Source organism: Cetorhinus maximus, chromosome 25 (genome assembly GCF_964194155.1).
Source record: "Cetorhinus maximus chromosome 25, sCetMax3.hap1.1, whole genome shotgun sequence".
NCBI lineage: Eukaryota > Metazoa > Chordata > Chondrichthyes > Lamniformes > Cetorhinidae > Cetorhinus > Cetorhinus maximus.
Genome location: NC_135903.1, coordinates 31,139,576 through 31,162,388, shown reverse-complemented (window position 1 = coordinate 31,162,388; position 22,813 = coordinate 31,139,576). Strand labels below are relative to the sequence as shown.

Below are 22,813 nucleotides of genomic sequence, written 5' to 3'. Positions count from 1 at the left end.
GAACAAGTGTGTATCAACATGAAATATTCTTGCTCTATGCTCCTTTACTTTATTTGCGTTTTTTGTTTTGATAGTTGCTAGTAGTTTTTTGTTTTCATTTTTGCAGGCCTGTTATTTCAATTTTGGGAGCTGAATTTGTGGACGAGAACTTCCCTGATGGTACTCATCTTCAACCAGGAATCAAATTTATCAAACACTGGAGAATGAAGAACACGGGCAATGCTAATTGGACATCTGCCACAAAAGTAAATAGCTGTCTTTTTTTATGTTATCACTTAGTAAACGTTTCAGTGTCTGCATTAATAGTTAACTGATAAAATGGCAGTGAAAGTGTTGTCATCAAACTTTTTGTTTCGAGACTGTAAATGGATAACCTCACAGTCTCATATATGACAGTTGACAATATTTAATGGCCTGTCATATCAATGAGTTCTAAATGTTCTTTCACAAGTGTACAGGACCATTGTATATAGTTTTCATCTGTTCTGCTTTTTTCATCATACTTTTTTTGTTGTTGCTGTTTTCTTCTCAGTTATGCATTATCAGCTCTCAGTTGAACCATAGTCATAGAGGTCCACAGAACAGAAAAAGGCCATTCGGCCCATCGAGTCTGCCGGTCAAACAAGTACCTAATTATCCTAATCCCATTTTCCAGCACCAGGCCCATAGCCTTGTATGCGATGGCATCGCAAGTGCACATCCAAACACTTGATAAATGTTATGAGGGTTTCTGCCTCTACCACCCTTTCAGACAGTGAGTTCCAGATTCCCGCCACCCTCTGGGTGAAAAAATTCTTCCTCAGATCCCCTCTAAACCTCCTGCCCTTACCTTAAATCTATGCCCCCTGGTTATTGATCCCTCCACCAAGGGGAAAAATTCCTTTCTGTCTACCTTATCTATGCATCTCATAATTTTATTTGCCTCATTCATGTCCCCCCCTCAATCTCCTCCACTCCAGGGAAAATAACCCCAGTCTATCCAATCTCTCCTCATGACTAAAACTCTCCAGCCCAGGCAACATCCTGGTAAGTCTCCTCTGCACTCTCTCTAGTGCAATCACATCCTTCCTATAATGCAAATTCCAGAACTGCATGCAATACTCTAGCTGTGGCCTAACCAGTGTTTTATACAGTTCCAGCATAACCTCCCTGCTCTTATATTCTATGCCTTGGCTAATAAAGGCTAGTATCCCATATGCCTTCTTAACTACCTCATCTACCTGTCCCGCTAACTTAAAGGACCGGTGGACATGCACACCAAGATCCCTCTGATCCTTGGCACTTCCCAGGGTCCTACCATTCATCATGTATTCCCATGCCTTGTTTGCCTCGCCAAAGTGCATCACCTCACACTTATCCGGATTAAATTCCATTTGCCACTGATCAGTCCATCTGACCAGCCCATCTATATCCTCCTGTAATCTAAAGCTATCCTCCTCACGATTTACCACCCCACCAATTTTCGTGTCATCAGCGAACTTACTGATCAGCCCTCCTACATTCAAGTCTAAATCATCTATATATACCACAAACAACAAGGGACCCAACACGGATCCCCATGGAACCCCACTGGACACAGGCATCCAGTCACAAAATCACCCTTGACCATCACCCTCTGCTGCCTGCCACTCAGCCAATTCTGGATCCAGTTTGCCAAATTGCCTTGGATCCCATGGGCTCTTACCTTCGTTATCAGTTGCCCATGCGGGACCTTATCAAAAGCCTTGCTGAAGTCCAAGTAGACTACGTCAAATGCATTGCCCTCACCTACACACCTGGTCACCTCTTCGAAATATTCAATCAAGTTGGTCAGAAATGACCTTTTAACAAAACCATGCTGATTGTCCTTGATGAATACCTGCCTCTCCAAGTGTAGATTAATTCTGTCCCTCAGAATTGCTTCCAATAGTTTCCCCACCACTGAGGTTAGACTGACTAGCCTGTAGTTCCCTGGTTTATCCCTTCTTCTCTTCTTGGATAACTGTACCACATTGGCTGTCCTCCAGTCCTCTGGCACCTCTCTTGTGGCCAGAGAGGTACTGAAAATTATTGCCAGTGCCCCAGCTATCACCTCCCTTGCCTCACTCAACATCCTGGGATACATTTCATCCGGGCCTGGAGATTTATTTACTTTTAAGCCTGCCAGACCACTTAGAACCTCCTCCCTTTCTATGCTAACTTCTTTAATTATATCACAGTCCTTCTGCCTGATTTCCATACCCAAGTCGTCCCTCTCACTTGTGAACACCAACACAAAGTATTCATTTAGAACCCTACCTACGTCTTCCGGCTCCACACACAAATTACCACTATGGTCCTTAATGGGCCCTACTCTTTCCTTAGTTATCCTCTTACTCTTAATGTACTTGTAAAATAACTTTGAATTTTCCTTTATTTTACCTGCCAATGTTTTTCATGCCCCCTTTTTGCTCTCCTAATTTCCTTTTTAAGTCCCCCCCACCCCCCCCTCCACTGCACATTCTATACGCCTCTAGGGATTCCGCTGTTTTGAGTCTTCAGTATCTGCCATAAGCCTCCCTTTTTCTCTTTATCCAATCCTGTATACCCCTCGACATTCAGTGTTCCCTGGATTTGTTGGTCCCACCCTTTGTCTTTACTGGAATATGTTGGCCCTGTACTCTCCCTATTTCCTTCTTGAATGAGTCCCACTGCTCTGACACAGATTTACCTAAAAGTAGCTGCTCCCAGTCCACTCTGGCCAAATCATATCTGATCTTATTAAAATCGGCCTTCCCCCAATTTAGAACTCTGATTTCTGGCCTATCCTTGTCCCTTTCCATAACAATCTTGAATCTAACAGAGTTATTATCCCTATCTGCAAAATGCTCCCCCACTGATGCCTCTACCACTTGCCTGGCTTCATTCCCTAAAATTAAGTCCAGGGTCGCCCCTGCCCTTGTAGGACCTTCTACATACTGGCTTAAAAAGCTCTCCTGGAAGCATTTTAAGAATTACGCTCCCTCTAAACCTATCACTATGACTAACCCAGTTAATATTGGGGAAGTTGAAATCTCCCACTATTACTACCCTATTTTACAATTCTCTAAAATTTGCCTACATATTTGCTCTTCTATTTCTCTTTGACTGTTTGAGGGCTTAGAATACATTCCCAGCAATGTGATTGCTCCTTTTTAGTTTTTCAGTTCCACCCATATGGCTTCATTTGAGGAGCCTTCTAAGATGTCATCCCTCCTTATTGCTGTAATTGATTCCTTGATCAATATTGCAATACCCCTTCCTCTTTTACCTCCTTCCTTGTCTAGCCTGAAGACACTATACCCTGGACTATTGAGCTGCCAATCCTGCCCCTCTCTCAACCATGTTTTTGTGACAGCAATGACAATTTACTTCCATATGTTAATTTGTGTCCTCAACTCATCTGCCTTATTCGTCAGATTCTTTGCATTAAAATAAATACCATCCAACCTTGCCAAACTACTTTGTGCCTTAACTGGCCTATAATTTCTATGCCTTCCAGACTCACTTGTTCTCTCTTCTAATTTTGGCTGTGCATCTCCCCCTGCTGAACCTCCTCTCAGGATCCCATCTCCCTGCCAAGTTAGTTTAAACTCCACCCAACAGCATTAGCAAACTTCCCCGCAAGGATATAGGTCCCATTCCCGTTCAGGTACAACCCATCCGCCTTGTACAGGTCCCACCGCCCCCAGAAATCTAAAGCCCTCCCTCCTGCACCATCTCTCCAGCCACGCATTCATCTGGACTAACCTCCAATTTCTGTACTCACTAGCGCGTAGTACCAAAAGTAATCCAGAGATTACTACCTTTTGAGGTCCTGTTTTTTAATCTGTTTCCTAGCTCCCTAAATTCGGCTTGCAGGACCTCATTTCTCTTTCTACCTATATCACTGGTACCAATATGTACCACAATCTCTGTCTGTTTGCCCTCCCCCTTTAGAATGCCCTGCAGCCGTTCAGTGACATTCTTGACCCTGGCACCAGGGAGGCAACATATCATCCTGAAGTCACGTCTACGGCCGCAGAAACGCCTGCCCGTTCCCCTTACTATCGAGTCTCCTACCACTATTGCTCTTCCTCCCCACCCCCTTGCAGCTGAGCCACTCAGTTCATGAGCGTGGCTGCACTCCCCGGAGGAACCGTCACTCTCACTGTTTTTCCACACACAAAATGGTTCTCAAACAAGATGCACCCTAGAGATTTCCTGACTACCTGCCTGACACCTTTCTTCTGACTGACGGTCATCCATTCCTTCTCTGTCTGCATTCTCATAAGCTGTGGGGTGACCATGTCTAAAAACGTGCTATCCACAAAACTCTCAGCCTCATGGATGCACCTCAGTGCCTCCAGCTGCTGCTCAAGCTCTGAAACTTGGAGTTCAAGTAGCTGCAGCTGGTGGCACTTCCTGCATACGTGGTCAGTCAGAGCGCAAGAAGCGTCTAGGATTTCCCAAATGTTGCAGGCGGTACGTAACACAGGACTGAGCTGCCCTGCCATGCTTCTAGTTGAAAAAAAACCATTACTTTAAATACAGTTTAAAAAAAGACGCTAAACTATTTACGTGCTTTAAATAAAGACTAGAACCCTTACCTTTTCTTAGCTTAATCTATTTTAAACTGGAGAAAAACACTTGCCCGCTACTCAACAATCAGCTCTCACCTTTTGTGCTGATGTCACTTTTTGAAGCTTCCCCACACTCGCACTGGTTCTGATCTCTCCGCCGCTCTCTTGCACTGTCTTGTGATGCCACTCTTGTTATTTTCAACAAGAACTGACTGCAAGACACCCTTCCCAGACTGCTTCACCATGATGCTGACTGCAGGACACTCTTCCAGCTGCTGGAAAGTACAGAACTGTCCAAACACAACCTTTCCCAATGTCGGTGTTCCCAAAGTGTTGTGTCATGATGCTGAGTTACTTTTGAAGTCATTCAGATCCTGGAGAGATGGAATGTTTTGCTATGTTTCTTTCTTCCTCTGCTCTGACCAAGCTAGAACTTTAAATTAGTTCTTTTTAGTTTAAAATGTGATTTGTATGTTTGTGTTTTTGTGTTATTCAATTTTCACAGGTCTTATTACTCAAATATGAGGATTTAAAAAGAGACAGGATCTAAACAGTCTTTTTGATATAGCTAGGGAATAGCAGGACTGTAGTCACATTGTTAGAATTAAATTGAAGACTGCTGAACAAAGTAAATGGACAATAGCCTAAGCTGTGGGAGCTAGCAGCTAATTAAAAATAGACTGGGAGAGGAAGATGTTTGTGCTGAGTTGGGGATGTTGTGGTTTGTAGTGTGTTCAGGACTGTTTGTTTTCAATCAACAGGAGAGAAAGCATTATTTATCCTGGTTTTTGCTAATAAAGAGAAGCGAGTAGATGATATAAAGGTGATCACAATATAACTGGGTTCAGTAAAAGAAAAGTTGAGGACAAGGGTACTTGACTGGTAAAGTAAATTTTAATGAGTTAAAAGAACCTTACACAGCTTGGAGAGCAGGAGAATTTGGTAGCCATAGATCCAGAAGGGAAAATACCCCTCAGAAGATCAAAAGAGTATAAATCAAGTGCATTCTATTTGTGTATAGAGGCAAAGGATTGAATTGAAGGTAGGGTTTGTAGAAATAAATTGAAAGATGAGATCTGTTTTGAAACTTAACAATAAAACATACAGCACTTGCAGGACAGATTGAAAAGCGAAAGCCAGGATAAATGCAAAGTATCCATATAAGAAAGCTACAAAATACAAATTTAGAGTATGGGGGACAATTATTTGAAAAAATGATTATAAGAAAGCTTTCCAAAGTGACATTATGATCATGATAGACGTATGATCATTAAGAAATGAAGGAGGTTGTTATGGCACAGCCAATGGTAAATGCTGAGCTGCTCAAATCCCGAAGGGAAATTTAAAACAACCGCCACAACTGTTTGGCAATTTATATAAATTTTGAGATGCGTGCCTTGAATTCAATAGTATTAAAACCTTCAGACCAGCTGCTTTTACATCAATTAAGACAGACACACACAGGCACGCACACGCAGACCCACGGACACAGACCCCACTATTACTGTGCTTTACAATAAATTCCAATATCATTATGAGAATTATTATATCTGCCCTACAGAGGTGGACTATGACTTTGTTCTAAACCAGACCTCTTTGTTCTCCAGTTAGTGGAAGTTAATTTTAAAACGAGAAGAAATAGTAAAGAAGTTACTCAAACTTAAGGCGAACAAATTTCCTCAACCAGATGTTTCGCTTCCATATTTGTATCTTTATGCTTATTGATCTAGGTCAATGTTGTCAGCAGTTAAAACCAGGAAAAGCTTGCCCAGTTGTCTGTTGGCTTGCGAAAAGGGAGAGTGAGAAAAAATTATATTAATATAAAATTAGACTTATTTTGCTCTAATTTTTAGAATATTGAAATTAATTTTCATGTTTTGACAGCTCCAGTTTATGTGGGGCAACCTCATCCTGGCTTTCCCTGCAAAAAAAGAAGTTTCTGTTCCATTCCTACAACCAGGAGACATTGGTATTGTGTCAGTGGAATTTGTTGCACCCACCTTTGAAGGCACTTACGCTTCTCATTGGCGCTTGACTCATAAAGGAGAACAATTTGGGCCTAGAGTATGGTGCAGCATTATTATTGACTCTCCATTACTCAATGAAGCTCTTGATGGAAATGAAAATTCCCTCTTTACCTCTAGCAAGACTAGGTTTCCTGGCAATCAGGTAGGTTGAATGAAGCAAATATTTGAAGCCAATGTTGATTGTTTCATAGTAGTTAAATTGTGTTTTGTGAATTCAGATGACCAAATTGTATGAAAGTGATACCTATCCTGTTTATTTAAAACATTACAGATTTTTGGAAAACCACAATACAAAAAGAAAGCACATACATTTGTCAGGAAGCATTACTTAGTTGTGACCTTTCAAACAAACACAACAGTAAAATACTTAGTTTTGTCAGGACTTTCTTGTTGCTGTGTTGAAGTGGTGGACACCTTTGTAAATTGTTCCTGTAACTGGAATATCTGAACTCTATTTTACACCTGAGTGCACTTATATCAATAAGGCGAGAGTCTGGGGTATACTACCTGCTCCTGTTCATAGTCCATTGACTCACTGCTTGACAATGTGCGGTTTAGGTCTGCAATGATACTTCTCCATGGACAAGTATTCTACTGAAAAGTCCTCAGTTTTACAGACGTTGACTACCCGGGTGTCCATTTTTCTGTTTATCTCTTGTCCAATTTTAGACAAGGAGAAAGATGATTGCCACACCACACAGAGGCTAATAGAACCTCTGCGATCATCTTGGCTGAAATTGACTAATTCAGCGATAACTGGATTTGAATGTGAGATTTTTCTGGCTCAGATTAACCTGTAAAAGTTATTTCTGTAAATGAGGATGAATTAGTTGAATTTGCTCCAGATTAATATAGTTGGAATTTTCTTCTTTCGGGCGAGGCTTCTTTGGCTGCAGGGTCTGAGCAGCAAGTTGTTCCAGATCCAGAAGAAGTGGAATCCACAGAAACAGTAGTAATCAACTATAAATACATGTCTACACGTTTTAAAGAGATGAGTGCAATACTTAAGGGAGTTGTTTGCTAATAATCTGACATTTTAATTTTTTTCTTAGAAGGCGACATTGCTTTTTTTTCCTTTTCTGATTTTCATCTTTCTCCTGAAGGTTTGAGGTCATGCCAGCACCTTCCAGTGACTTGGCTAAGTGACCATTCTTCTTGTGAGTTAAATCATGGGGCTTAAATTTTGCACTTTTTTTTTTCCAATGAACCTAGGGCAGGCATCTGACCCACCCTGAATGTCACACCCTACCTCTCTATTCCCCTCCCCCACCTCAATTTCCTATGGTCAGGTACACCCAAAGTAAATCGCCCATGAATGAACTAGTGTCCAGCATTGAGGTTGATGGAAGTAACCATGGGGGTTGAATGTTGCGGACCTTATGTGCATTGATCCCAGAGCATGGCCATGCACGAGCCACATTAGCTGCTGTAAACATTTGACCCTTCAAAAGACTTTCTTCTTTCAAATCAGTGGTCATCTTCTTCGTCCAACATTGAGCCTCCATTCCAGTCTGATGTAACTTCCCGGTGGAGGTGGAAGAGCCTGCCTCCTGCATTCTAATTAACCTGAGGTCAAAAATTTGCCTGAGGTCAAGGAACATCTCACTAATGGACAGAAGTCCTGCCCCATCAGAGATATCTCCATTCATAAAATCCAAGCCATTGAGTGTCAGCAGACAATTCCAAAATGTGGGCCCAAACTTGACACCATGCAAAATCAACGTATACTTTGTTATCTCCTAATCCCTTCTGCAATCAGGGATGATGAGGTAATTCCATACAGGCCAGAAATTAAAGTAGTGCCTTTGTGGCCTGTATTGGAGCCTTATCCATAGATAGCTTTTATTTTATTTTTCTAAAATGGAGTCTACCAGTTTGTTGCTAAAACCAGCACTAACTACATTTCTGCAGCCTAAATTAGTCCATTAACTGAAGCTGACATTAAAAGCCCCATTTCCAGTGACTCATTTGTTCTTGGTAACCCCATGATTCTCCATTTTAATATTTTTCTCAGCCCTGTGTTGTTTAAAGTTCACTCACTGTTGCTGCAGAGTTTCTCCTCTCTTGTCTTCAGTAGCTCCAAAGGGAAATGAAGATAAAAAATCAGCCAGTTAAAGCTCATCAGTGCATTAGTCCCATGATGATACCTAATTATAATTTTGAATAATACCAGTCTTGCTTGGCTGATTATTCCTTCAATTTATCACTGAATAAAGAAATTTTCCCTGTCAAATTTAAATTTACTTTTTACTAATTTGACTGCATATTCTTTGGTCCCACTTTCTTGGTATGGATAATATCCTTGCAAAGTGCTACCCTTTTCATGGAAGAAAATTATAATTTCACTTAATGTCCTTTGTTTTTAATTGTTATGGAACAGCTCCATGTTGGTGATCCTACTTGTAGTTTCCATGAAGATGATAAAATTGGCGTTTATAAAAAATAAACTTGGATGAAATTAAAATTTTGTGATACAGCACAATAAGGAAGTACTTCCCTAGATTTCCTACCCCTTTTTTAAACCCCTTTAATCTTTCCCCAAATCTCTCTCACTTTACCTTTGGGGTAGTCTTGTAGTTCATTTTCTGTACCTTTTCTAAACTATTTTTTGTGGTATAGTGGATAAGGGAAAAAAATGCACGATGATTACATATCCTATGGATGATCATGAAAAAACTATGACTAAAGTTAGAAGAGATGTGGGCATATTAGTAGACTCTCTCGTTAAAGTGCAGAGCAACAATCAACTAAGTAAATGGACTATAGATGCAAAAGGGTAACGTATGAGTGGGAAAAGTAATGTTTAAATGGTGCAGTATGTTGGACAAGACACAGCTTGAATACAGGGTCCGTATTTTGTCACTGAGACATGAGGGAGATATTCAAGCCCTGGTAATGATTGAGTAAAGAACCAAAAAATTGATCCATAGTGTCAGAGGATGGCTTGTGTTTCACAGCCTTGAAAGAAAGTGATTGTAAAGAGACCCTAGGCAAGTTAAGAAATGGTACAGAAATGGTAAATATGGATGGTACTTCATATTAAATCTGGGCATTAAAAGCAAGGGACAGATTCAAATTGGTAAAATGCAAACTTAGGACTGATTTGAGGAAATTATTTTGCACTCGCCCTGATCAAGGACTGGACTTGACTCCCAAAAATGTTGAGTCAAATCCTGAATTTGTTTAAATATGAAATTTATTTTTTAAAGGAACCTTTCTTGAACAAAAAATAATTTAGAACATTTAAGCTGATCAATTCATAATGTTTTATAAATGTTGAGCAGATAGTAGTTTGTCCAAGGTGCATAAAAGTTATAATTTTCTTCTTTTAGAAAGAGGCTTCCTTGACTGTAGAAACTGAGACGCAGCCATTTGTGCCAGATCTTGAAGAAGCAGAGCCTGCAAAAACAGCAGCCATAGCATTGCCCAAACTTCAGCGAAAAGACCAGAGCAGGGACTTTTACACAATGGTGCCATCTGTAGACCTTCTGACTGCACAGGTATATATCATGTGCTACAAAACATAGACTACACAGAATATGTATATTTCAGATTTTTATGATTTGATTCTTGCAGAATTAACTAATGTACTAGCATGGCTTGCATATTACAAACTGATGCAGAGGGCAAGTGGAAGATTCTGCTTCCCAACCAGCAGATTTACCTGTTTTTATCCATGTGATAATGGGCAGAAATTTGCCGACGGTGAGCAGGGGGCGGGGCCCGCTCGCCGACGCGGGGTGACGTCAGGCGGAACCCCTGACATCACCCTGCCCCGTTTAAATTTTCAGGAAGCCGGGGGCGCAGCAAAAGCAGCTGCAGGCCCGCCGACCTGTCAATGGCCACTTGAGGCCATTGACAGGATCATTTAAACAATTAAAGGACCTGCCCGTCTAACCTTAAGGTTGGTGGGTTGGCCAAGAGCCCCGACGGCAAATAGAAAAAACATGAAACCTCATCCACTGGCAGGATGAGGTTTCATGCAGGGTTTCAAAAATTTTAATAAAGTTATTATGTAAATTATGAACATGTCCCATCTCATGTGACATTGTCACATGAGGGGGGACAGTGGGGACATGTTGGGAAATTCTTTTTCTATTTTTAATATTTGTCAAAGTGGAAGCGATCTCCCTGAGGCTGCACTTAGCCTCAGGGAGATATGTGCCGTTTCGTGTGCATGTGCGAAAGAGCGCACTCTCGCTTTTAGGGAATTCCACCCCTCCACCCTCCCCCTGCCTGCACAGGAAGTGCATAGCGCTTCCCGACGGTGCCACGCTGGGCAGGCCTTAATTGGCCTGCCCAGGTAAAATGGTGGTGCGGCCCGCTTCGCTGGCGGAGATCGGCTTCCCGCCCGCTGGAGATTGGGTCGGGCCCACACACCCAACAGGCAGAAAATTCTGCCCTGTGTGTCTAAATTCTAAGGCTTGCCAATTTTGAGAGCACGATAGCTGTGAGGTAACTGTGGTATGGAACCGTTGTAATTTTGTTCCCTTAATGTTCCAGGATTTGCTTTCATTTGAACTGTTGGACATAAATATTGTGCAGGAAATGGAACACGTACCAAACAACACCCCAGTTGGTAAGATTTTAAATTATTGCACTGTCTAAAGAGAGTTAGTCCTTTTCACCAACAAAGCCTTGTTATTTAGCTGCTCTCTTGATAGAAAATCTGTCATTGAGTTAATTTTGATCATGTTTTAATCTTAACAATGAAGTTTTATATACATTTAAAAATACCAGTAAAGAGTATAAGACCATCAGTACATCGGTTCCCTTACAACAAAGGTGTGACTGCTGTGTTGATTTAGATATTGTTACCAGTCAGTTATTAATTTTCAGTCTATCATTACTAAAAGCTCGATCTAAATCCCACGCATCCCATCTATGACTCCTGTTAAGCTAGTAACTACTGGCATGATCCTGGCCAAGCATTACCCAAGTTGAGAAAACCCTTAGCATTTTCGGCTGAGATCACACAAACGTGGTCTGTTGAAAACGTTCTTCATGGTGTAGCAGAACAAGCAAGATAATGCCCTCCAGATAAATTAGCTTTATAGAATTTAACTTCACTAAGATGCTGTCTGGTATGAAGAAATACAAATACAATGAAAGACATAATAGTTGGGCCTTTTCTCTATTAGAATAATTCAGGTTATATCTGAAAGAAGTGATTAAAATACTAATTTTGGAAAAGTTGTCAACCGTTAACACAATTTCAGTTGGCAAAGTGGCCAACTGTTTTCTTTATTTTCATCCACATTCCTACCAATTGTCAACGCGTGTCAATTTTACCATATTAGGAATTGTCAAATAAGCTTTGAAGATTTTTTTGGGTCCTGTACCATATTTAACTTGTTTTATTATTCCATTCTTGATTATCTTCACACTTGTAGGTCTTCTGTACTTATGGCAAGACATCTATTACAATATATATTGTGGCTGTTAGCAATGTGACTGATAGAAAAATGTTGCAGGATTGTGTGCAGTAAAGCACTGGATTTTTCACTCGTTTGCACATATAATAATAATAATTCTGGTTTCTGTTGTTTTTAATGTGTTTTTTTAAACTAAATTTAGACCTTTTCTCAAAAAAAAACAAGATTCAAATTGAATGAAGCCAATCGTGCATCTGTTCTGGTTTTATCTAAAGCATTAAAATAATTCGGGATAATAAGCTATGGTTCTGACTGCTAATTCAGGTATTTTCTAATTATCAAAATTGACATTGATAAACAGCAACAATTCAAGACAGCCACACAGCTGTAGATTAACCACAGTTACCTGCTGGCAGCCTAAACCTATTCTAGAGGAATAGAATTGAAAAGCAGTAAAGTTGTTCAACTTGTATGAACCTTCATCACTTGAACTTAGTTGTCAACCGTTCTGATCTCCATATTACAAAAAGGATATAGAGGCACTGGTGGTGAAGGTGCAAAAAAAAGATTTCTAAGGTGGATACCAGAACTCGCTTTGCAACTGTCAAGTAATACTGAACAGGCTTGGTGCCCTTTTCCCTTGAAAAGAGAAGGCCTACTAGAAGTCTTTAAAATTATGAATGGGCTTGATAGGGTAGATAAAAAGAAAAGTTTTTGCTTGTGGGGAAATCCAAAACTAAGGGTTGTAGATATTGGACAGTCACTAATAAATCAAATAAGGAATTTGGGAGAACCTTTTTTACCCAGGTTGTGGTTAGAATGTGAAACTTGCTATCACTTGGTGCAACTGAGGAAAATTGCGTAAATGCATTTAAGATAAAGTTAGATTTGTACATGAGAAAAGAATAGATGGTTATGCTGGTGGAGTTAGATGAAGTATTGGCTTATAAATATCAGCATAGACCTGTTAAACTGAATGGCCTATTTCTGTGCCATAAATTTTATGTAATTATGTAACTAGGATTTTTACACTTTACAAATCACTTATTGTAATATTTAAAGAAGTTATAATGTGCACATCTTGCGTTAGTTTTGAACATTTTTGTAAAATTGTGATGTTTTTTCTTTTTACACATTGCAGTTTTAAAATTTAAAATTCTGCTTTTATTTCTAAGACATGACTCCATGCATGTCACCTTTGCCCCATGATGGCCCACTAATGGAGAGGCCAGGCCTAGGTCAGATTGAAGAAGAAAATGAAGCTATTTTCAAGTCACGGTTTGGTAAGAAAATGTTTTTTATGAAGTACTATGGACTTGGACTTAAATTGAATTGTTGTAGTTATTTGAAACTTTTTGTAATCTGGACATAACCTCCTTTTGCACTGAATCCACCTTGCACTGGAGTCTGCCTTCTCTCTATTGAACTATCAAGTGGTTATATTCCACCTAGTGGTGAAGGAATACGGTCTTAAGTACCTTATTTCTAAGTTTTACTGATTTTTTTTTTGCATTAAATTGGCAGACTTCAAAGTTATTTCTAGTTCTATTTGATTTTCTTCTTCATCTATGAATTTCCAGCTGTGTATTTTTTATTACTATTATTTCCCCTGAATTCCTGTACTTTGTCTTGTGACATATGGTTCTTTTCTCTTCCAGTTGCATCTGGAAATGGTATCTAATGTGCCAGCTTTTTCTTTCATCTTTTAACTACAGTGCCGAAAGAAGTTCGAATTAAAAAAAAAATGACCAAAATTCACATGGGATTTTTTTAAGATTTAGGCCCAGATTTTTGTGGTGGTAATGATGACAAAAGTGTCAGCATTCACATTCATTTCCCTATTGAAGCCAGCAGTAACTTCAGGAGACAAGAAATTCTCGATTTCCATATGGTTGGTGATTCTCTGCTGCTTCTATAGGCGGGGTGCTGTTTGAGGTCACTCCCCCACACCAAAATTCAATGAATGGGTAATCTATGGATTAACAGGAACTTCCACTCTGAAGATGTTAGTCTCACTTCAAAATTTTTTTAAAAATTCATCCATGGGATGTGGGCATTGCTGGCTTGGCCAGCATTTATTGCCCATCCCTTAATGTCCTTGCGCAGATGGTGGTGAACTGCCTTTTTGAACCGCTGCAGTCCATGTGGTGTAGGTGCACCCACAGTGCTGTTAGGGAGGTAGTTCCAGGATTTTGACCCAGCAACAGTGAAGGAATGGCGATATAGTTCCAAGTCAGGATGGTGAGTGACTTTGAAGGGAACTTGTAAATGGTGCCGTTCCCATGTGTCTGCTGCCCTTGTCCTTCTAAATGATAGTGGTTGTGCGTTTGCAAGGTGCTGCCTAAGGAGACTTGGTGAGTTCCTGCAGTGCATCTCGTGGATGGTGTACACTGTTGACACTGTGCATCAGTGATGGAGGGAGTGAATGTTTGTGAATGTGGTCCCAGTCAAGCAGGCTGCTTTGTCCTGGATGGTGTCAAGCTTCTTGAGTGTTGTTGGAGCTGCACTCATCCAAGCAAGTGAAGAGTATTCCATCATAATCCTGACCTGCGCCTTGTAGATGGTGGACAGGCTTTGGGGAGTCAGGAAGTGAGTTCATCGTCACAGGGTTCCCAGCCTCTAACCTGCTCTTGTAGCCACATTATTTATATGGCTAGTCCAGTTCAGTTTCTGGTCAATGGTAGGTCCCAGGATGTTGATAGTGGGGGATCCAGTGATGATAATGTAATTGAATGTTAAGGGGCAATGGTTAGATCCCCTCTTATTGGAGATGGTCATTGCCTGGCACATGTGTGGCGCAAATGTTATTTGCCACTTGTCAGTCCAAGCCTGGATGTTGTCCGGGTCTTGCTGCATTTGGACATGGATTGTTTCAGTATCTGAGGAGTCGCGAATGATGCTGAACATTGTGTAATTATCAGCGAACATCCCCACTTTTAACCTTATGATGGAAGGAAGGTCATCGATAAAGCAGTTGAAGATGGTTGGGCCTAGGACACTATCCTGAGGAACTCCTGCAGTGATGTCCTGGAACTGAGATGATTGACCCGCAACAACCACAGCCATCTTCCCTTGTGCTAGGTATGACTCCAACCAGTGGAGAGTTTCCCCACTGATTCCCATTGACTCCAGTTTTGCTGGGGCTCCTTGATACAACACTTGGTCAAATGCTGCCTTGATGTCAAGGGCAGTCACCCTCACCTCACCTCTGGAGTTCAGTTGTTTTGTCCATGTTTGAACCAAGGCTGTAATGAGGTTAAGAGCTAAGTGATCCTGGCAGAACCCAAACTGAGCATCAGTGAGCAGGTTATTTCTATGCAAATGCCACTTGATAGCAATGTTGTTGGCCCCTTCCATCGCTTTACTGATGATTGGGAGCAGACTGATGGGGCGGTAATTGGCCAGGTTGGATTTGTCCCGCTTTTTGTGTACAGGACGTACCTGAGCAATTTTCCACATTGCCAGGTAGATGCCAGTGGTGTAGCTGTGCTGGAACAACTTGGCTAGGGGCACGGCAAGTTCATGAGCACAAGTCTTCAGTACTATTGCAGAATGTTGTCAGGGCCCAAAGCCTTTGTGTCCAGTGCCTTCAGCTGTTTCTTGATATTACGTGGAGTGAATTGAATTGGCTGAAGACTGGCATCTGTGATGCTGGGGACTTCCGAAGGAGCTCCTGGAAAAAGGTGCAACTAATTGAATGAGATGTAACTGGGTTTTTAATGGTGTACAAAATTTATAATTACTGCTAAACACCCTCATTGGCCCCTAAAAAGTAATTTTATACGTGGAATGTCACATATCTCCATTATGAAAAATTCAACATTAAAAAAATGTTTTTTATGTATGTTTATCTTGAGCTTCAGTCATTAATCATTTGTTTCACTATCTGAAATTCTAAATTACAAATGAAGTGTTTCAGTTCTTTTAACTTCCTGGTTTGCTGGCTGTGCTTTAAAGTATGTTTTCTAGTAATAGGATATATATATTGGAGTAGTAATATGTGCATCAAAAGTGATTTTGGCAACTTATTCTTAACTGCATTCTTCAAAGAAAATGAACTAAGCAGAGAATTGAGAATTGAAACAAAATTCTTTCTCAAAAAAAAGTCATATATATTGTGCACTTGAATTCAGTACATCTGGTCATTTATGGCTTAGCACCAGAAAAAAATGGCACAGAGCTGCTGAAAATTGTTATACTTATATAAAAAAAATCACTGAAGGCCTTCATGAAAAGGAATTCATCACCTCTAGATGTGCCTCTACTCCACACTCTGTGATTGATTCTTATTGCCCGCAGAGCAGCTGACGATAAGCAATAAATGCACCATCCACATCCCAAAAACAGGTTAAAATAGATTTAATAATGGATGATATCGCAGTCATGAATACCCGTTTAGTAGTACTACCTATTTAGCTATCAGTGAACATTGGATTATCACTTCAGTGGTTTGAAAAATACTATTTACAGTTATATGAAGGAGGCTTTGCAGTTAATAACTGTTGTTTTGAAGTATATAATTTTTTTTAAAAATTGAAAGTTGTACTTATGAGTATTCTGCCTCATTAAATCCTACGATTTCTACAGGACTATGCTTCAAGATAGCAATCCAGTTTTACATTTTAAAAATGGAATTTGGTAATTCATATCGTATTTTTGATCATCTTATCTTTCCTTGCAGACGTGACGCTGGTGGGGAAACCAACAGATCATCCTCATTTTGAGGAGGGAGAGGAGGACATCAGTGGAACTCAATTTGTCTGTGAGACAGTTATCCGTTCTCTAGCTTTAGATGAGGCACCTGATTTGCTGCCACGCCGCAGGGGTAAACCAGACAGTAAGTATTTGTAGGGGACAGAAGAGACAAACCAGTATTGACTTGAGTGCTATATTAATGTTCTGAATTTTGTGTGGAAAATATGAATAGTTGTGAACTTTGGAGATTTGAACATAGAATTCCTAGAAGTATCCTGCATGGAAGAGGCTGCTGTCAGATGTGTTTAGCTACTGTAAGCCGTTCCCTTTGCTGCTAAGTAACAGTTACGTGTTTGACACCAGGATCGTCATTTCTCAAATGGAAAATTTGCTTAGGGTAAAAATTGCCTCTTGCTTAGTGCTCCATCCTAGTGTTTCATGTTTTCCAATGGGGTTGTTTGATTAATAATCATTTGCTTTTAAAATAAAATATTTTCTGTAACTTAAACATCTTGAAATAATTAAAGATTAGTTTTTTTAAACTAATCTTTTCAGCAGTCTAACTATACTGAAGTTCAAGTGAGGTCTTTTTGGAGTTGTGCTTATGCTACATTTTTTTGGCACATTTGTAATAATTTTTACAATTGTTGCACTAAATTAGCAACAGTTTTTATTTCCAGAGTAAGCTCTTGTTCCATACAGTCTTGAATTATCTCAATCTGTACTTAATCATTTATCTAATTAGTCATGCATTGTAGCATTTAAAATATAAAAATGGAGGAAAGTTGTTTCCAGTAATAATAGAGGATGAATACTACTCAGTTCTGTAAAATTACTAGAATATTTTTTGTGAGTTTTTGACAAAAAAGGGAGAAGTAAAACCCAATCAATAATGGGGTTTGTTTGGGGTAGATGCAGGAAGCTTTAGAATCATACCCTCATGACATAATCAGTCCTCAAAAAACTTCATAAATACATTGCACTTCAACAACAAAAATAAATCAAAATTGGAGCTAATAGCATCATTGTTTTCTGATTCTATTTGTTGCCCTGGTAAGAGAGGCAAACTGAAAGGGGAATGAAAGCATTTAGATAACTTATTAACCCCCCCCGCGCCTCAAAAATACATAGAAATTATCCATATGCCCCATAGGTAGGCTGTTCATCTGTTTTTCATTTTGACAGGCACCTTCCAAGATCTGCACGAAACCTGTGGCTCTGACGTTGGCATCAAAGAAGGAAAATCTGATAGGACCATAGTGACCACAGCTCCTGCTTTAAGACAGTCTGATAAACCTTGCACAGAAGAGGTGCTGCCAGAGAAAGGTAACTGAACATAGAGATAGGAGTAGGCCATTTAGCCTCTCGAGCTTGTTCCGCCACCATTCAACAAGGTCATGGCTGATCTGTCACCTAACTCCATATACACGCCTTTGCCCCATATCCCTTAACCTCTTAATACAGAAATCTATCAATCTCAAATTTAAAATTAACAGTTGATCAAGCATCTTCTGTTTTTCCTTTACTGGTGGTGCCTAATACACAATTTCTCACATACTTTACTCCCTTTTCATTTGTTTTAAAATTATTATTCATACAGCCCTTTCCACCTGATCCCTGAAGTGGTTCTAAAAGTAGTTTTGCAAGTATTCAGTTTAATTCAACTACAGTACACTGCAGTAAGAGGCTAAGCATATTTGTTTTGGAAACTTCTGAGAATAAAAATAAAGACATTTTAAAAATTAATTTAAACAAAATTACACTTGTTAAAGGACAAGGCAAGTCTAGGAAGATTATTTTCTGTTTAAAGCAACCCCAGTCTCTATATCAGAAAAATATGGCAACTAATAGAAAATGTCACACTAACACCTTGAGATTCATCCAGCTTTCCTTAGTCCTCGCCTCCTCAACTACTCCATGAGACAAGTCATGTAGAGGTCATATATGTATCTCTGGTTGACTCAAGATTACTTTAGTGGAGGCCTGTACTCCAGATCTTTTGGAGCTATTGCATAGCCAGGCAACTCTTGAAAAACACATTACCAGTTGAGTTCTGCTGCATTTAATGTCATCCTTTTAATCTTTTTAACTGGCTTTTGCAAGCATGGTGACCAAAACTGTAAAGTAAAATTAAATGCATCACCAGCATTTTGTGGCGAATCAGTATTAAGACGTTGAACTTCATACATGTCACTCTTGAGCTTCATTATTAAGTGTAGTTTAAATGGATGATGTGATTGACAATAAATGAACTGTTGTTTGCTTCTGATTTACAGATAATCTTGAAACTGATGTGGCTGATCATTCCAGTGTAAACTTTGAAGAAGAAAAGTATGAAATACAAAGCCAAGTGTCTTCGGACTGTTCAGAGGACTACATTATCGTCCTGCCTGAGTGCTTTGATACTAGTCGTCCACTAGGAGAATCTGTGTGCAGTTCTGCTTTTTCCCAACCTGAAGAAATGGAGGATGAGATAGAAGTGGTATCAGATGCAGAGGTCACTGAGAGTGAAAATGCAGTTGATGAAAGTAGGCCTCAGTTGCAAAACGTTAATGATATGTTGTGTACATCTCAGACATTGGATATGGAGCCCCTTAAACCAGAGGTGCTGTCTGCTCCTTTGCACCACCACAGGTAGGTAATGCTTTGTAGCAAATGGGCTAATAGCTTTTGGTTCAAAATAACAATATTCTGTAAATTATATTAATGGTTACATTAAATGTCGAAGTCGATAATATTCAGTCTCCATGGCATATAATCTTGTTTGATGGTCCGTGCTTATGATGTTTCTGCAAACTCAAGTTTTGAAATTTAGTGAAGTCACGATACTCATGGTTTCAGTGACTGTCAGTGTTTCACAACAACCATTCAAAAAGCTTTCATTGGCTCCCTATTGGCTTAAAACTAACCAATCCAGTCTCTGAATCCAGCAAAGTAGGAAGTTCCCTCAATAAATCCAGTTAGTGCTGAGTTAGCTAAAGTGTTCAATTGTTCTTCATGCTCCTGGGTTAGAAACAAAAATGTTTCCAATGTCCTTGCTCCTTTATCACTATCCAGCGGCTATTTACAGCAGTGTGGATAGGGGACAAAATATATTAGATTATATTGTGTTTTCAACCATTTCAAATAATCTTCATCTTCCCTGTGAAAACTCACATGAATAATGTTCTCAAGGTACCGCAAACAAGACTTCATGCATGTGAGAGGTTAGAAGAGACAAAAAAAAGTAGTCGTCAATTGGAGCTTGCCTCATTTAAATAAATGAATGCATTGTCGCTAAAATCTTTAGATCTTAAAACCCCAGCCTTGCCTGGTTTTCCCCGCATCCATGGGGTAATGTTGAAAAAAAGGTATTTGTTCTGAGTTTATAATTTGGCATGGTAATAAATTAAAGTTACTTACATGGGCAGTAAAATTTTAATTTGTTTTCCTGGTTTATTATTGAAGGAATGATGGCTCAACTTTAAATTCAAGCGGCGTTCATTCTGATGTGTCAGAAATGGCTGATTTAGAGAATCCTGCAGTTAGATCACCTGTTCATCAAGAAAACACTGGTAATAAATAATATCACAGTTTAAAATATTCCTTCAGCTACTTTATTGTTCCAGCTTCTCTTCATGGTTATTTGCCACTGGTTCTTTTAGCTTCTTTTGATTCCAGTTTTCAGTTGCAGAATAGTTGTTCTGTTGCAGTGGAGTTAAGATAGTGCTGCAAGTTTAAAGATAATTATTGTAATTGTTTTGGATGGTAAGAAAAAGCATGAATCATGGAAATCTCAATTTAAAAACAAAGGAAGTTATTTTGGTGAAGGGGTTTGATGTCCTAGTTTTAGTTTGCAATTGTGGTTTTAATCGCTGATTACCAAATTAGAACCTGGAGGTTCTAAAACAGACACATCTGCAGGTTAGCACACAAGTGCTGGTTAGACACAATTTTCGTGGAGCAGTATACATGGGGCAGAATTTTCTGCCTGCCGGGCGGGCGGGACCGACCCAATCTCCGGCGGGTGGGGAGCCGAACCCGCCGGAGAAGTGGGCCCCGCCGCCATTTTATGTGGGCGGGCCAATTGAGGCCTGTCCAGCGTGACGTCCATCGGGAAGCGCTGTGCACTCCCTGTGCAGGCGGAGGGGGGGATTCCCCAAAAGCGAGAGTGCACTCTTTCGCGCATGCGCACATCTCCCTGAGGCTAAGTGCTGCCTCAGGGAGATCGCTGACAGTTTTAAAAACGCTAAAAATAGAAAAAAAAAATTCATCATGTCCCCCTCATGTGACAATGTCACACGAGATGGGACATGTTCATAAATTACACTAAAACTTTAAACTTTTAAAATGGCTACATGAAACCTCATTCCGCCAGTGGATGAGGTTTCATGTTTTTTCTATTTGCCGCCAGAGCTCCTGGCCTGCAGGTCCTTTAATTGATTCAATGATCCTGTCAATGGCCTCAATTGGCCATTGACAGGTCGGCGGGCCCACAGCTGATTTTACTGTGCCCCCGCCTTCCTGAAAATTTAAATGGGGCGGGATGATGTCAGTGGTTTTCCCTGACGTCATCCTGCATCATTTTACGCGTCGGCGAGCGGGCCCCACCCCTGCTCGCCAGCGGCAAAATTCAGCCCATGGGTTCCGAAAACTCACTTCCAATGAAGGTGTGGAGTGTGCTGGCTGATGCACAGCAGCATATTTCAGGATGGCACAGGGCATATATGTTCTCAGATGCAGCATTGGGGGTCCTGGTGGACAAGGTCCAGAAGAGGAGAGATGTCCTGTACCCAAAGTGGGGAAGGAGCCCCTCTTCTTCCTGTCGGTCTCTCCTCCAGTAACTGGCACTGCTCTGCCTGGCCTCATCATCTCTTCCCTTTCAGACCATTGGAGACTCCAAGCAAGGTTCCAGTGACCAAGCGCTCTTTTTCTCATTGTGACCCATAGTGTCAACAGGGTAGAGTAGCTCAACATTTACTCTTTTAGGTGAAGTCCTCAGAATAAATTTTGCTAGAGTGTTGGTGCAGTCTCAATGGTGTCCCAGAAAATCTTTCGATGTGTTTCAAAAATCTGTTTCAAACCTCCAGCACCAAATGAACAGTAAGAGGCTTTAAATAGCATGCAAGATCCTTTGCAACAAATTGTTTACTCCCAATCAGCTAGTTTCTGTTGGGAGAGGGCTTTTGATCATGCACTAGCCACAAATGCCATGCAGCCTTCTTAAAGAGCACCAGCAGGCACTTGAAGTGGCAGTCGGCAGCCCTGATGATCCTCTGGATGGCTGTTCCTGGGGCAAGCTTTCACTGTTTTACCAAGATGGCTGAATGTGGGCTAAACTGGCATTTCAACTTTAGACACCAACTTGGCCACCTCAGAGGCTCTTTAGCACCTAAAGGAGCTGGCGAAAATCATCTCCCCAAAAATGGTGAAAATACACAAATCAGCATTTGAAAAATGACAGGTGTGACCTGTATTAGTTCTGGTTTTAATTGCTATGCATTTCTGTTTTAATTCCCATATTTATTGTACTGTGTTCAAAATACTATTTTGACCAGATACCTGGATTGGCTGTACAATTACGAATGCAGCCTTTCAGCCGCTGTTAATAACAAATGCATGATTAGTTAAAGCTGCCACCATATGAGAGCTTTTCTGATGGTGCAATGGAGTAAATATTTTATTTTCACTGTAGAGTCAGCAAACCTTTTTTGCCTTTCAACCATCTTAATACTTTAAGAGTAATCATTGTACTATTTGTTCTTAGTGTCTACACATTTGGAGGTAGAGTGTACAGAACCACCAAAGACCATGAATAAAAGACAGTGCCCACATTTAAGGTGATAACACTATTTCCTATGCAAACTTTCTATTAAAAATATGCTTTTGTAATATAACAGTAGCTGCTTTCTTTTGCTGGAGCTGAAAATGGTCATGGTAGAAGTATGCAGATGTATTTTATCCATCCAAATTTTGTAATTTTAGTGATAACTGTTGTGCGTATCAGCAGAAATATTACTCAGGATTAGCCTTGGCTCAATTGATTCTTGCCTTTGAGTCAGAAAACTGAGTTCAAGTTCCAGTCCAGCAGCTTGAGCACAAAATTTAGGCTGACACATTAGTCTACAACTGAGGTGTCACCTTAAATAAAATGTTCATGTGAAGCTCCCATCTGACC

General features: G+C 40.2%; 1 protein-coding gene across 3 annotated transcripts in view; it reads left to right on the top strand.

Annotated features, from left to right (window-relative positions):
* nbr1a (NBR1 autophagy cargo receptor a) overlaps window positions 1-22,813 on the top strand; it is a 69,125-nt gene that overhangs the window by 35,366 nt on the left and 10,946 nt on the right. Inside the window, exons 10-19 of one of the 3 annotated variants that reach the window (XM_078529722.1) lie at window positions 107-245; window positions 6,444-6,728; window positions 9,919-10,086; window positions 11,090-11,165; window positions 13,137-13,244; window positions 16,643-16,723; window positions 17,842-17,982; window positions 18,933-19,290; window positions 20,104-20,210; window positions 22,403-22,475. In XM_078529722.1, coding sequence (XP_078385848.1) covers window positions 107-245; window positions 6,444-6,728; window positions 9,919-10,086; window positions 11,090-11,165; window positions 13,137-13,244; window positions 16,643-16,723; window positions 17,842-17,982; window positions 18,933-19,290; window positions 20,104-20,210; window positions 22,403-22,475 — 1,536 coding nt within the window. Of the gene's footprint in view, window positions 1-106; window positions 246-6,443; window positions 6,729-9,918; window positions 10,087-11,089; window positions 11,166-13,136; window positions 13,245-16,642; window positions 16,799-17,841; window positions 17,983-18,932; window positions 19,291-20,103; window positions 20,211-22,402; window positions 22,476-22,813 lie in introns of all 3 variants that reach the window. The other 2 variants (XM_078529721.1, XM_078529723.1) reach the window with 2 other exon arrangements.